The 16,199-nt window shown below is 41.9% G+C and overlaps 1 protein-coding gene across 3 annotated transcripts in view; it reads left to right on the top strand.

Moving 5' to 3' along the window:
* The window catches only part of ALMS1 (ALMS1 centrosome and basal body associated protein), a 220,937-nt gene extending 206,361 nt beyond the window's left edge, over positions 1-14,576 (top strand). For all 3 annotated transcript variants that reach the window (XM_066267392.1, XM_066267394.1, XM_066267393.1), the window contains 7 exons: positions 6,290-6,410; positions 8,287-8,502; positions 8,795-9,024; positions 9,712-9,895; positions 10,818-10,881; positions 13,317-13,416; positions 14,429-14,576. In XM_066267392.1, the coding sequence (XP_066123489.1) occupies positions 6,290-6,410; positions 8,287-8,502; positions 8,795-9,024; positions 9,712-9,895; positions 10,818-10,881; positions 13,317-13,416; positions 14,429-14,473 (960 nt within the window). In that variant the 3' untranslated portion in view covers positions 14,474-14,576. The remainder of the gene's footprint in view (positions 1-6,289; positions 6,411-8,286; positions 8,503-8,794; positions 9,025-9,711; positions 9,896-10,817; positions 10,882-13,316; positions 13,417-14,428) is intronic.
* The last annotated feature ends 1,623 nt before the right edge of the window (positions 14,577-16,199 follow it).

Raw genomic sequence — 16,199 nt, forward strand, 5'->3', positions numbered from 1 at the left:
CATTGTATTTCCTTACCTCCTTTGTCAAATATCAGTTCTCCATAGAACTGTGGGTTTATTTCTGGGTTCTCTGTTCTGTTCCATTGATCTATATGCCTGTTCTTATGCCAGTACCAGGCTGTTTTGAGTACAATGGCCTTGTAATATAACTTGATATCAGGAAGTGTGATACCTCCCACTTTATTCTTCTTTTTAAGATTGTTGAGGCTATTTTGGCTATGGAACCAAAAGAGATTTTGGTTCCATATAAATGAAAACATTTGTTTTTGAATGTCATTTTTATTTTCACCAGTCTAGAGGGCTAACTAAGTGTATTCTGTTGAAAGAAAATTTAATTTTTAGACTATTTTCTGTTTTTAAATATTAACCCTTTCTTAGGGCAGGAATTACTTAATCAGAGAGACAACCTAGAAATGGAAACACACCTATCAGGCTTCTCATTGAATCAAATGTAAATGTGTTCTTTCACACCAGTAATGCACACCACTGAGTGTGTATTCTGGAAGTGCAGGGGGTTCACAGGCTCAGGGTTGGAGGAGACCATCATTCACACTCTGCTACATCTACCACAATGTGCTCCAGCCTCTGCTTCAACAGCTCTTCTGTTCACTGTTCATGGGCAACTCATTCCATTTGTCTAAGACTCCATTTATCAAAGGGTATAACTTACAAAGATCCAAAACCTGCTCACATGGATTTTCTGGCTCTGTTCTCAGTTTTGCACTCTTCAGGCACAGAAAATGGGTCTAATCTACCTTTTGGCTCCCCACTTCCTCCCCTTAAGAGTTGTTTTCTTATTGGTCTTTGCTCTTTGAACCATTCCTCTCAGGTCATGTTTCTTACTCCTTTTTCCTAAGTTGGCAACTTTCCTGGGTCTATTCAGTTTGTCAGTGTCCTACTTTTAAACACCTAAGTGTGCTGTACTTCAGATGGTGAAAGCATGTTGACAGAGCAGACTTAACCGTGTTCCTTTCTATGGCTAGAACACTTCTCTAGCCTAACATCGATTTTTCTCTTGTTGAACTCACCAGAGCTGGTAGATCTTGATTGCTAGACTTTTCTAAGTTTTTTTGTTTGTTTAGTCTCACTTCTTAAACTGGTAGGACAATCACATGGTACAAAATTTAAAATGTGTAAAAAAAATTGGATAGAGTGTCCTTCCCCACTCGTGTTTCCCAGACACCCTGCTCTTTCTAGAGTCACTCAATGTTACTTGTTCTTGCATATCATTAGAGATTGTAAAACAGCTTTGGTGATGTATAATTTACATAAAGTTCATCTGTTTCAAGTGTACAATTCAGTTATTTTTAGTAAATTTACATAGTTGTGCAGTCATTGCCACAGTTCAGTTTTTGAACATTTCTGTCACCTGATGAAAAGGTCCCTTTGCCTGTTTGCAATCAATCCTCATTATAACCTCAATTTCTAACCTGCCTCTGCCTTTTCTGACCATTCCATATAAATACAATAATTTAATATGTAGTGCTTTTCATCTGGCTTCTTTTACTTAACATGTTTTCAGTGTTCATCTATGTGGTAGTATGTATCAGTAGTTTCTTTTTATTGGTGATTAGTATTCCATTATATGGATATGCCTCATTTATCCAAATACTGGTTGTTAGACATTTGAATTGTTTAATTTGTTTGTTTTTTTTTTATATAATATAAATAATATGCTGTGAATTTTTATGAAAACATTTGTGTGGACATATGTTTTCATTTATCTGAATGGAATTTCTGGGTAATATGTTAAGTTTATCTTTAGTTTTTAATAAAATTCCAAAGTGGCTCTACCATTTTTACATATTCATCCATGATATTTGAAGATTTATGTTTCTGTTTTGTCAACACTTAGTAGTGTCCATCTTTTTTGTTATACCTATCCTAGTAGGTATGAAGTGATACCTCATTGTGATTTTAATTTGCATTTTCCTAATGACTGATAATGTTGAACGTGTTTTTATATACTAATTAGCCCTCATATCTCTGGTGAAATGTCTATTCAATCTTTTACCCACTTTTAAATTACATATGTGGAATATCTCAGTACTTATTAAAAAAAATTTTTTTTTTTTATATTAGGGAGAGAGGAAGAAAGAGAGAGGCAGAGACAGATCTAGTAACATAGATTTGCTCCTGTATGTGCCCTGACTGGGGATCGTACCAGCAACCTCTGTGCTTTGGGACCATGCTCCAACCAGCCAAGCTATCCGGCCAGAGCTCACTATTTATTTTGATCTTTAATTTCTCTCATCAATGATTTGTAGTTTTCAGAATGCAAAGCTTGCACTTCTGTTTATTCCTAAATATCTTCTTCTTGATGATATTATGAATGGAATTGTTTCTTGGAAGTTTATTACAGATTTATTATTAGATATGGAAACAGTTGATTTTTTAAAGCTAATTGATCTTATATTCTGCAATCTGGCTTAACTTCTTTTAGTTCTAGTACATTTTTATGTATTTCATATTTTCTACAGAGAGAATCATCTCATTAGCAAATAAAAATAGTTTTACCTCTCCTTTCCAATTGGGTTCTTTTCTTCCACGGGTATTTTATACTAATACAAAAAATATATTTAATATTCATTTCACAAAAATGGCAGCATACTTTGCTTTTCATACTTACAATATATCGTGTGTGTGTGTGTGTGTGTGTGTGTGTGTGTGTGACAGAGAGAGACAGATAGGGACAGACAGGAAGGGAGATGAGAGGTATCAATTCTTTATTGCAACACCTTAGTTGTTTATTGATTGCTTTCTCATATGTGCCTTGACAAGAGCAGGGGTTGGGGCTACAGCAGAGCAAGCAACCCCTTGCTCGAGCCAGCGACCTTGAGCTCAAGCTGGTGAGCTTTGCTCAAACCAGATGAGCCCGTGCTCAAGCTGGCGACCTTGGGGTTTCAAACATGGGTCTTCTGTGTCCCAGTCCAACGCTCCATCCACTACTTGGTCAGGCTGTACTTAAAATATATCTTGAAAATCAGTTTATTTTAGTACCTCAAGTGCTTTTTCCTCCTTTCTTTCTTTTTTTGTATTGTATTTTTGTTGTTGTTGTTTGCTTGTTTCTTTTATAGCCTTAGAGAAGGTGTAGTGTATTTCTGGTCATTCACATCTTTCTCATCACCCTTTCTGTATTCATACTTTTTTAACATAATAATTTCACAGATTTATATTATTTTTTTACTGGTTATTATCAAACTGACTTGTTTTTCTAAGAATTCCATAATTTCAGAAATGTAGGTGTTCACTTTCTAGACTGGGAAAGTGGCACAGAGAGGTTGTGGCTGTTTCAAGTAGACACGGCTCGTGAAGGGAGGATCTGTGACTGGCTTAGGTCTCCAGACCCAGAGCTTTGTCTACTGCATCCAAGTTTTTTCCGTTCCTCCTGTCTACTTTACAATTATCCCTTATTTGATTTGGCCCATCATTCCTGTTGTTATTTGGGATTGTGATGGCCATTTAGGCCCTCCCAGAGGTGCATTTTAGGGGAAATCTGCTTTCCTTTTCTCTGAGACATTGATACATACAGTGTTAAGAAGGAATAGGCAGAATACACCAAGTGACTGGCACACCGTAAGTGCTTAGGAAATAGTTGTTGAATGCAAGATACATCACTCAGCAAGGCCTCTCACCTGTGCTGATAATATTTGTGTAAGAATGTTTCGGCCCTGGCTGGTTGGCTCAGTGGTAGAGCGTCAGCCTGGCGTGCGGGGGACCCGGGTTCGATTCCCGGCCAGGGCACATAGGAGAAGCGCCCATTTGCTTCTCCACCCCCGACCCCCTCCTTCCTCTCTGTCTCTCTCTTCCCCTCCCGCAGCCAAGGCTCCATTGGAGCAAAGATGGCCCGGGCGCTGGGGATGGCTCCTTGGCCTCTGCCCCAGGCGCTAGAGTGGCTCTGGTCGCAGCAGAGCGACGCCCCGGAGGGGCAGAGCATCGCCCCCTGGTGGGCAGAGCGTCGCCCCTGGTGGGCGTGCCGGGTGGATCCCGGTCGGGCGCATGCGGGAGTCTGTCTCTCTCCCTGTTTCCAGCTTCAGAAAAATACAAAAAAAAAAGTTTTTCAAGCAGTTATGGTTCTATATATTATCATTTAAGCCATATAACTCATGCAGGCAAGATGTCATGAGAAGTTTTGTTGTTGTCTTCAAGGTCTCTACTGCACATTCTTTTGGTCTGCCAATTAGTGACTGTGTCTCGTAAGAAAAATAAGGCTAAGCAGGCAAGGCTTGTTCTGCCTGCCTTACTGTGCCTTGTCTGAAATTTGCTCATGTTTTCTTTGACCTGCAGATGCTTCAAATGATCAGGTTGGTGATTCATTTTTAAATCTCTCAGTTCATTAGTGTCAAACCCACCAGTTTGCAATGCTTATCTTTTTGAAAATTAAAACATTTCCTGTTCAAGACATCTAACATAGCTCCTCTCCTCCAGGATTCTGTTGCTAAGTTTTCCAAAGTCCCTGAAATATAATTTATCTAGTTTAGGGGAGCAGATATCTACAGTTTCCTTTCTGACTTGGGCTTCTGTTTACCTCTGCCAAACTTGCTTAAGGAGATAAGCACCTGGAATTTATTCAAAATACAGAGACACATATCTCCTTGAGATTCCAAGCCAGTGTTCTGGGTAAGGGCCTTTCCTCCAGGGCATTGTTATGATAAAGTTTAAGAAATACTATCTTATACTATGTATATTTGTTCAACTATAGTTTGATAATTTGTCACCCACTAATATTCCACCATCAACTTAAACTCATGAACTTTCATTTCTATCCTTTCTCTGATGTAATGGAAAAGGCCTTTTGGGTTCTTTAATGCTTTTTCCAGTACTCATTCAGGACTCCTCAGGGGGCCTTTCAGCTCATCCGCGTTTATCCTTGTGTGAGTATCTGAGCCTGATTTGATAGTAAGCACTGTACAGCTTATCACACTGTTTAATTATCCCCAGCCCTCTTTTTCTCATCAAAATTTATGCAGGTGCCTGACCTGTGGTGGCGCAGTGGATAAAGTGTTGACCTGGAAATGCTGAGGTCGCCAGTTCGAAACCCTGGGCTTGCCTGGTCAAGGCACATATGGGAGTTGATGCTTCCAGCTCCTCCCCTCTGTCTCTCCTCTCTCTCTCTCTCTCTCTCTCTGCCTCTCCCTCTCCTCTCTAAAATGAATTAAAAAAAAAATTTATGCAGGTATCTAGTCAGAATTTCATTCTGAAGACCAACCAGGCTAATTTTTGGTTAGCATCCTCTTTAAGGTTTTGTTTTATTCTTTTTTTAATGTTTATTTTATTGATTGTACAGAGAAAGGAAGGGAGAGAGAGACAGAGACAGGAACGTAGAACTGTTGCTGTACATGCCCTGACTGAGGATAAAACCGACAACCTCTGTGCTTCAAGATGATGCTCTAACCAACCGATCTATCTGGCCCAGGCCAGTGTTTTCAAGTCCTAGGAATATATCTAGTTTGATTTTGTTTGTTTGTTTATTTGTTTTATCTTACCTTCAGGAAACAGCTAAGGCCCTTATTCAACTACAACAGCATTCTCCTCCCTATCATAAATTATGTAGTAGCATGTTCAACATGTTCATATTGTCACTTCATCTCCACAATTTGGAAACTTCATCTCCACAATTTGGATTGGATAAGAAAGGGCTCTTCTTGCCCCTGGACAGTTGGCTGAGTGGTAGAGCATTGGCTAGGCATGTGGATATCCCGGGTTTAATTCCCAGTCAGAGTACACAGGAGAAGCACCCATATGTTCCTCCCTCTCTCGCTTCTCTCTCTCTCTCTTCCCTCTTTAATTTTTTTTTTTTTAGATTTTATTTATTCATTTTTAGAGAGAGAAGGAGGAAGAGCAGGAAGCATCAACTCCCATACGTGCCTTGACCAGGGAAGCCCAGGGCTTCGAATTGGCAACCTCAGTGTTCCAGGTTGATGCTTTATCCACTGCGCCACCACAGGTTAGGCTCTCTCTCTCCTCTTGCAGCCCTGGCTCTATTGGAGTGAATGGGCCTCGGGCACTGAGGATGGCTCCATGGTCTCCGCCTCAAGTGCTAAAAGTATGGCTCATGTTGCAAAGGAGCAAGGGCCCCAGATGGGCAGAGTATCGTCTTCTAGTGGGCTTGCTGGGTGGATCCCGGTCGGGGCACATGCAGGAGTCTGTCTCTGCCTCGCCTCTTCTCACTAAATAAAATTCGAAAAAAGAAAGGTTTCTTCTTGGTGGTGATGTACATTTTCTTATCCTGTGGGTAATTGTGCCGTTGATTGCAGGTAATGGTAACAGGGTCTCTTATTTTTTCTAGGTGGAAAACCACATGATTTCTTCTGACTCTATTTCATCTTCTACCAGTAATTTCTGGAGCTCAAGCTCTACCCTTTGCGACAAGCAAAATGCACATATGTTAAACAAGGGCGTGCAAGCAGGTAAATTCCTTGAATTTAAACATTTCTTCTAACCATAATACAAGTATTTGTTAAACATAAGGTACTCAACTTCATACTAAATGAAGATTAACACTACTCATATGCCATCATTTACCTATCAGATTAGCAAAAATCTAAGGTTGCTGTCAAGTGTATGGGCGAGTGTAAGGACATAGGTGCTCTCGTGCATTCTAGAGGGAGTATAAATCGAAAGTATAATCCCTATGACAGTCAGTCTGGCAGTTTCTATCAAAATTACTTTCATTCAGTACTTTTACATTTGGACTTTAGTCCGTAGATGCACTCCGCATATGTGCAAAATGACAAGTATGTAGAAATACCACAAAGTTAATGAAAGTATTATCATAGCAGAACATTAAATTCAATTTAGGTATCCACAGTTAGCCAAATGGTTAAAGAAATTGTTGTACATCTATCTTTTTTTGTGTGTGTATTTTTCTGAAGCTGGAAACGGGGAGAGACAGTCAGACAGACTCCCGCATGCGCCCGACTGGGATCCACCCAGCACGCCCACCAGGGGCGAAGCTCTGCCCACCAGGGGGCGATGCTCTGCCCCTCTGGGGCGTCACTCTGCTGAGACCAGAGCCACTCTAGCGCTTGGGGCAGAGGCCAAGGAGCCATCCTCAGCGCTCGGGCCATCTTTGCTCCAATGGAGCCTTGGCTGTGGGAGGGGAAGAGAGAGACAGAGTGGAAGGAGGGGGTCGGGGGTGGAGAAGCAGATGGGCGCTTCTCCTATGTGCCCTGGCCGGGGATCGAACCCGGGTCCCCCGCACACCAGGCCTACGCTCTACCACTGAGCCAACCGGCCAGGGCCTGTTGTACATCTAATTAATGAAATTCTACTTAGAATGGCAAATGTCTCTCTCTACAAATATGGCAAGATTTCAAAGATATTTAACTAAAAAGAAAAAGCAAGATACAGAGCAGTGAATAGCATGCTGCTACATGTATTTAAAAAATAAAGGAAGAAAGAGATTGCTTGAATATGCACAAAAGGTTTTCTGGAATCAGTGGGTTCTGTACTGAGCAAATGGAGAACAGGAATAGGAAGGAGGCTTTCATATTGTGCCTTTCTCTGTCTTTTGATTTTTTTTTTTTTTTTTGACAGAGACAGAGAGAGGGACAGACAGAAAGGGAGAGAGATGTGAAGCATCAGTTCATTATGGCACCTTAGTTCATTGATTGCTTTCTCATATGTGCCTTGACCGTGGGGCTACAGCAGAGCGAGTGACCTCTTGCTCAAGCCAGCGACTTCAAGCTCAATCCAGTGACCATGGGGTCATGTCTATGATCCCACACTCAAGTAGCAACCTCCACCTCAAGCTATATGAGCCCATGCTCAGGCCAGATGAGCCTGTGTCAAGCTGGTGACCTCGGGGTTTCGAACCTGGGTCTTCTGCATCTTAGTCCAATGCTCTATCCACTGCTCCATCGCCTGGTCAGGCTCTGTCTTTTGATTTTATAAAACAAAAACTCCCACCTTGATTTTTTTTTCTCCCTCAAATCTTGTCTTGACATTTGTCAATCTTGTCCTTACTTGTGTGACTGCCAGTAGGACTACAGTCATTTACTCTGTCTCACTTGGGATTAGAGCTGAAATTCTCCTCCTATGGAATCTATATTAGTAGTTCTTTTCCTCTAACATTTAAACTGGCTTAGATATAGAAAATCTCTTTCCCCTCCTCCTTCTCTTCCTATCACCTCCCCCCTTACTTTCCTTCCCTCATATATCCCCAGCCCACCCACAAAGGCCTGCATTTTTGAAGCCTTAAAATGTTTCATTTACTGATTTGAATATACCTGCCATATAAGTCTCAAGGCTGCTTCCAGAGCCATCGGTGATCTTTCCCTTCAGGTAACTTGGAGATTGTGAATGGTGTCAAAAAACACACTCGAGATGTTGGGGTGACTTTCCCAACTCCAAGTTCTAGCAAGACTAGAGTGGAAGAAGACAGTGATGTGACTTCTTGGTCAGAAGAAAAAATAGCAGGAAAAATAGAAGAAAAAAAGCTCCTTACCAATTATCTTGGGGACAAAAAGTTAAGGAAGAACAAGCAGAGCTCCTGTGAAGGTTAGTTTCTAATTCCCAGTTCTGTAGCAGAAAAACTAGTGAATTTTAAGTTTCTTGAAATGCTCGGATTGTTTTTCTAAATGTCTCTATGTTGACCCCATTTCCACCCCAGCACCACCATGACAAGAAAACCAAATTTTAGAAGTATCCAGCACTACAGTTGCAGAGTTATGCCTACAGTACGCAGACTCCTGGGCATCAGCTGAGTCTGCTGAGAGCCTCTATTATACACATGTCTCTGATGAGAAAAAGGGAACATCGTTTTTTCTCACTTAAAAAATATTTCCTACAGGAGTCTCATGGTTTGTTCCTGTAGAAAATGTGAAGTCTGGCCCTAAGAAGGAAAAGCTGCTCAAGCCTCATGGCCCTGGCATCTCCTGGTTTGCACCAGTCACCAATACCAAGCCCTGGAGGGAACCACTCCGGGAGCAGAACCGGCAGGGTCAGCACACAGACAGCCGTGGGATACCAGCAGGCCTGGGCCGAGGTCAACCGAAGCCATTTGTGAGAGCAACCTTGCAGGTGCTGGCACTGAGTTCATTTTAGCCCTCCATTTAAGGGGGAAGAAAGGGTGCACAACAATGACGTTAAATCTGTGACTTGACTTTCAGAAGTTCAGTCATGTGACCCTGGTTTCTCACACCTTTGTAGTTCATCTAGTCTCACTCTCCTTGTTAATTAAAGGCTGCCTTACTCCGTTAACCATTTTAAACCATGCATCAGAAGATTTTGTGCAGTGGTCCTTGTGTGTGTAGACACCTGCCTCCTCTGGGGGCCTCACATTTGCATCGGACTTACATTTGTTCCTCCATCACTTCTGTTCTGTTTAACACAGGTTTCAAAGGGGGCCAAGTGTTTTCTTTATGTTTTTGAGACCTAAAGAAAATGTTGTTTAGTGATGTAATATTTGTTTGAAGGGAAATGTAAGACAGCACAATGGGCCAAGCTCTCCCATTTGGAGAGTTGTAGTTGTCACAGTCTTAGCTCTTGGCCTAGTCCAAAGGCATGTCTTTGACCCTCTGATTTTCCTACTGGAGCTGTCCCACACAGAGAGTTGTTAGGCTATTCTTCAACTGGAGATATTTTCTAGAGAGTAGAACATACCTTTACACATGGGCTCCTTAAGTCTGTTGGTCAAGTACTGTTTTTCTAGACCCTTGGACAGCAGACTGCATCATTAATGTGAGGATGGGCTTTTCTCTTCCTTAGGAATCACTTCAGCTTCACAGACCTGACTTCATCTCCCGCTCTGGGGAGCGAATAAAGCGCTTGAAGTTAATAGTCCAGGAGAGGAAGCTGCAGAACATGTTACAGAGTGAACGGGAGGCACTGTTCAACACCGGGAGAGAGTGGCAGGGCCGCCAGGGCCCCGCACACCCGCTCCCTAAGCGAGGTGCTCTGTTCGCTTTCCTGTTCCTGGGGGGAGGGGCCAAGGGGTGCCTCTTGCTAGGGAGGACTGCTCAGTGCCAGGCCAGTTATGTGAATGGAAAGTGACTTTTTACTTGTTGAAACTTGTACTTCCTTAGGTAACAGAACCTGCCCAGTTGCTGCCAGTACTTGTATGGTCCAGATAAGCCCAATTGTTCTTATCCTGTTGCTGCATCTTAGAAATGAGACTGCAGTGAGAATGATGTTTTTAATGAAAGAGCTCTTTGTCTGTGAGCAAGTTAGTCCCAAACATAATATAATGGGTTTGTTTTTCATTAAAGAAAAGGCTGATTCCAGGCTTATCTGCTTCACAGAGTGGTAATAATAATAATAGTAGTAGTCATAGTAGTGGTAATAATAATTATAATAATAATAGTTATGTAGCCCTAGATCTAGGCTTTACCTAGATGTTATTCTTGTTTAATGCTTACAACACCTCTTAGATAGTCTTGATATCCCTACTTTAGAGATGAGAAAACTAAGGCAAAGAGAGATTAAGGATCATGCCCATGATCACATACCTAATAAGCTGGGATCTGAACCAGGTGGGCTGGTTCCAGAGTCTGTGCTCTTCACAGTTATGATAGGTATGAGATCAATAAAATAAGAGATGAGAGCTATGAAAACCATAAAGTACTACCTCATGCCTTCATCGCATTCCCTATAAACTGGGCAGTGTTGCAATTCATAGTCTATGCCAGAGTGTTGTGTCTTCAGGACACAGGCTGCTGTGACAGTCATAGTCTAACCCTGGCTGTGGCCGTGGCCATTGGTGGCCATCTAGCACCATCAGCCCATGGTAGGGCCACAAAGTCCTAGCAGCTCTATCACACAGCTCTTGTGTTGCTAAATCACTGTTCACTGCAAACCCTTCTTCTCTTGCTTAGGTTTCCTGGCTTTCCAGAAAGACAGACCTATTGGAAAGAAGGAAATGATTCAGAGGTCTAAACGGTAAGTCCAAAAGAATAAGAGTAATTAGAGAAGTACAGATCAGGCCAGCAAGTGGTTAAGAGCTCTGGCTCGCCCCCAGAATAAAGGCATATTGCTCTCAACGTCCGACTATGTTGTTGCAAATGGAAGGATTTTTTTCCTCTTCTTCCTTCTTCTTTTCCTTCTTCTATTTTTCTTTTTTTATTTTGTGGCTGAATAATATTCCATTATCTAGTTTTATAAATATATGTATATGGATATACTTATATATCACATTTTATTTATTCATTCATCCATTGATGGACACTTAGGGTCTTCCCATTTCTTCACTGTGAATAGTGCTGCAATGAGTATGGAGGTGCAGATATCTCTCTGAGGTTGTGATTTCATCTCCTTTGGATAAATACCTGAAAGTGGGATTGCTAGATCATATAGTAGCTCTATATTTAGTTTTTTGAGGGGCCTGCATACTGTGTTCCATGGTGCTCTACCAATTTCCACTCCCATTGACCGTGCACAAGGGTTTACTTTTCTCTACATCCTCATCAGCATTTACTATCCCTTGTTTGCTTGTTTTTTTTATAATAGCCATTTTAACAGGTGTGAGGTGATATATAGCTCGTGTTTTTCATGAACAGTGACTTTTTTTTCTTTGAAAATTTTTTATTTTTATTTTTAATTTAATTTATTGGGATGACATGGTTTGCCAAACCATACAGGTTTAAGAGTACAACTCAATATAATACCATCTACACCAGGGGTAATCAACCTTTTTATACCTACCGCCCACTTTTGTATCTCTGTTAGTAGTAAAATTTTCTAACCACCCACTGGTTCCACAGTAATGGTGATTTATAAAGTAGGGAAGTAACTTTACTTTATAAAATTTATAAAGCAGAGTTACAGCAAGTTAAAGCATATAATAATTATACTTACCAATAAGTAATTATACTTACCAAGTACTTTATGTTGTATTTTCGCTAAGTTTGGCAGAATAAACCTTTATAAAACAACTTACTATAGTTAAATCTGTCTTTTTATTTATACTTTGGTTGCTCCACTACCACCCACCATGAAAGCTGGAACGCCCACTAGTGGGCGGTAGGGACCAGGTTGATTACCACTGCTCTACACAATGACTTTTAAAAGTATGTGCTTGTTTCACTTTGGTCTCTTTCCTGACTTCCTCTTTTGCTTTCTCAGATAGTGATCTTCTTCACTAAATCCAAAATGGAACTCCCCATTCTTTACTCCCGTGCTTGCTTGAGACACCCAGTAGCTGGAAAGCTAGGCAGTCGGTCCCTTACCCTTCACTGCACATGCAGCCCGCCAGCACATCCTAGAGCCTGGGCTTCTTGATGCTCTGGACCACTTCTCGCTCCCAGAGGGCTGTTGTTTTCCCCACTTCTGCTCTCTGACTTCTCTAATCCATTCCACAGAACCTCTCCATTATTTTCACTAGGGTTTTTTTTTCAGATTATAGAAAATGTTGGAAAATATAGAGAAAAGAAGAAATAAGAAAATGCCTATCACTCATCACCCTTGCATCTAAATATAATTCACTGTATTCCTGTTTCTGGCAGGAGTGGGGCTTTGGCAGGGACCTGTATTAACACATACTTTTCCACAAATCATTGTTCAAACAAATATATACAGGTTTGTAGCCAGCTTTATTATGCTTAACCTTATATTGTGAACATTTTCCTGTACACTAAAAAATTTTGAAAACATCATTTTTTATGCTTTGTGATAATTCCATTAACTGTTTGTAAAAAATTCCACTATTTAACTGTTATTATTAGAAATTTAGAATTATTTGCAACAAGAGCATATTTATCAAATGCATGTTTGATCTTTCTCTTTCCTCCTTAAAATCAGTGCCACTCAATCCCTGATGGGACAGAGCCCAAGCTTTCACACTGCTATGAGACCTCTATAGCCCAGCTCGCCGGAACCCCCTCTCCTCCCGTCCCCTTTCTGCTCCTAGTTTTCAAGACCCACCTCAAGCTTCATCTCCTCTCTGGTCTTCCCTGACATACTTCACTCAGAATACCTTTTTTCTTTTCCTGTTAGATTGAATAGCCTTTTGGAGATATGACTATAGTACTTTTACCATACATATATCTCCTTTATGTTTAAAAATATAAAAATAGTAATACATGTTTATTCTCATATTGAAAAATACAGTTTTGCATGTAGAATAAAAAGCAGTTTATCTCTTCCCCATTATCCCACTCCTTTCCCAGAAGTAACTACTATTTGTAGGATTTTATTGTGTTTTTATTTACTTGTCTCCCAGATCATAAGCACCCCAGACCAGGGTTTTCTGTGTCCGTGTGCCAGACAGGAGGCCTTGAAAGGAGTAGAGCTTAGGGTGGTGGGTGGGGAGACAGTGTGTGCCTCTGGGTTCTGGTGACCTTACTGCTTCCTGTCTTTCCACTGGTGCCATTTCTAAGGGTTTACGAGCAGCTTCCAGAGGTACAGAAGAAGAGAGAAGAGGAAAAGAGGAGACTGGAGTATAAGTCATACCGGTTGCGAGCCCAGCTGTATAAAAAGGTCAGTCAGTCCTAGAGCAGAACTGGTCAGAAACACATCTGAACTGATTGAATTTAAGACATTTGGGGAGTGAGCTTTAACTCATATGCATTGTACCACTGCTGAAATTTGGACGATAAAGGCACCTATGGCTAGATTTCAAATCTAAAAATAAAAAAGCAAATCTAAAAGAGGTACCTTCTAGTTATACATTTGGAATGAAACCAAAAATTTTTTTTTTAAGATTTGTTGATTTTTTAGAGAGAGGAGAGAGCAAGAGAAAGCGGGGAGAGGAGCAGGAAACATCAGCTTGTAAGTGGCTTCTCGTATGTGCCCTGACCAGGAAAGCCCAGGGTTTCAAAACGCTGACCTCAGCATTCCAGGCCGGTGCTCTGTCCACTGCACCACCGCAGGCCAGGCTATACCTCTAGAACTTTTAAAATAAAAGTGACTATGTCTGAGTTTAGCATTAAGAGTTGGCAGCTTAGGGAGCCCGAACCTCAGTGCCAGCACCATTTCCTGCCCGCAGCCCCAGTGGAACCGGTGGTGCTTCAGGTCCCAGAATGTCCATGTCCTTTACTGTCCTGATTTCCTTCCCAACCCCTCACTTCACCCAAAGAAGACTCTGACAGTCAGAAACCAAAGTTCATACCAGACCAATGTGGGATTAGAAAAGTGCTTCTGGATCACGCCCCAGAGCTCAGGCTGGGCCCCCTCAAGCAGGGAGGCCCCATGCCCTGCCTCAGGCCTCTCCTTGAGTTGTGTGTTTGTGAACTGATGGATGGATTAGTCTGTCAGGATTTTAAAGTATCTGCATCTATATAGAAATGTTAGATATTTATTATAGAGCAACTTTCCTAAACACTTTAGGAAGTATTTTTTGTCCAGTTACCATAGATTCTATAGCTGGGAAGATAAACGAGATTTGGATGGGACAACATTGGTCTCTTCAGTGATGTGTCTGAAGTAAGGTGTGCCTGTGTGCCTCTCATGGCAAGAGTTGCTAACTTCTCTTCTGTCTTTTCTTCCACAGAAAGTGACCAATCAACTCTTGGGGAGAAAAGTTCCCTGGGACTAACGTAAGAATATTTTCTTCAGAGCCTTGGAATTTTATTTTATCAATGTGAAGAAGTACAATCCTTACTTTTAGAGTCTGATTTAATAAAACGAATTCAAAAGAGTCTGGGGCAGAGTGATGAGTAAGATTATTAATGGTTTGGGAGCAATTCTTGTTCTACTGTGGGCTTGCCCACAGGGATGTTTGTTAAACAATATTATCTCTCTTTTTCTTTTTTAATTTTAATTTTTCTGAAGTGAGAAGCGGGGAAGCAGAGAGACAGACTGCCACACGCACCCAACTAGGATCCACCCAGCATGCCCACCAGGGGACGATGTCCATCTGGGGCATTGCTCCATTGTAACCGGAGCCATTCTAGCACCTGAGGCGGAGGCCATGGAGCCATCCTTAGTGCCTGGGCCAACTTTGCTCCAGTGGAGCCTTGACTGTGGGAGGGGAAGAGAGAGATAGGAAGGAGAGTGGGAGGGGTGGAGAAGCAGATGGGTGCCTCTCCTGTGTTCCCTGGCTGGAAATCGAACCCAGGACTTCCACACACAGGGCCAAAGCTTTACCACTGAGCCAACGATCCAGGACCTATATTATCTCTTAATTCTAGCCAAGAGTTAGTCCCTTGTATGTATTTTTATACTTTCTGAAAATAAAGAACTTCTTATTGACTCATCATTCAGCGAGCCACAAAGGGCCATTTCTTACCTGTCTGGAGATGTACAAGGGGATTTGTAGCGTCTCCCCTGAAGTGCACAGGGAGCCTCAGTCTAAAAGGATCAATCAAAGGAAATGGCTGTGAGGATGAATCATAGCCCTTTTTCCTTTTTTAATTCTTTAAAAAAAATTTCTATTGATTTGAGAGAGAAAATGAGGAAGAGAGGGGCACGAGCGGAGGGAGGGAGAGAAAGAAGCATCAACTCCTTGTTCCACTTAGTTGCCCTGACCAGGGATTGAACCTGTGACCTCCATGCACCAGGACGAGGCTTTATCCACTGAGTTATCCAGCAAGGGCAAAATATGGCATTTCTTTAGAAACAGCTCAACTTGACAAGAGCCCAATCATGGGCTTTGTGGAGAGGGAGACTGGTTAGGGTACCCACTGGGTATACCCAGAGACTCCAAGCAGACACAGGCATCTCAGATCTAGAGCTTCCCCTTAGTTTTATCCCAAATGCCCCAGGACTCACTTTGTAGGTCAGGAAGAAAGGCCAACAAAGGCCACTAGTCTGGCAAATTTTCCTCCACACACTGTCTTTGCAGGATTGAAGCCTCAGACCATTTATCATTTCACTGAAATGGCTCCATGCCAGCTTCTTGCATGTACATGCATGTTCTAAATCTGGTCCTCAGAAAACATTTGTGCATCCTCTCCCAGCAAACTCCGGGAATGCAGGCCAACCTCAAGGCCATAGCTGAGCAAGGCCCCACTCTTGCCCTATAGATTTCTCTGGTGTGAGTCCACTGAGCTTCTCCAGCTGCAGGGAATGCATATTGAACTGCCCAGGTGGTGAAGGGCTGCCAAGCTCTGGAAATCATGCGCCTGCATTGTAACTCTTTTCTGCACTGGCCCTAGTCCTACAGTAAGTAAAATTATCATAGATTAATATATGGTGCATTTTTCTGAAGGGAGGGCCTGAGAAAAAACAAAGGGGAAAGAGTGTGGTTTATACTCCTCCTAGACTTTCAAGGTGAAAGATGGTAGTCTATGGACTGGATTTGAGTTTGGTATTCTGGGTAG

The sequence above is a fragment of the Saccopteryx bilineata genome, chromosome 3, assembly GCF_036850765.1.
Source record: "Saccopteryx bilineata isolate mSacBil1 chromosome 3, mSacBil1_pri_phased_curated, whole genome shotgun sequence".
Classification (NCBI taxonomy): domain Eukaryota; kingdom Metazoa; phylum Chordata; class Mammalia; order Chiroptera; family Emballonuridae; genus Saccopteryx; species Saccopteryx bilineata.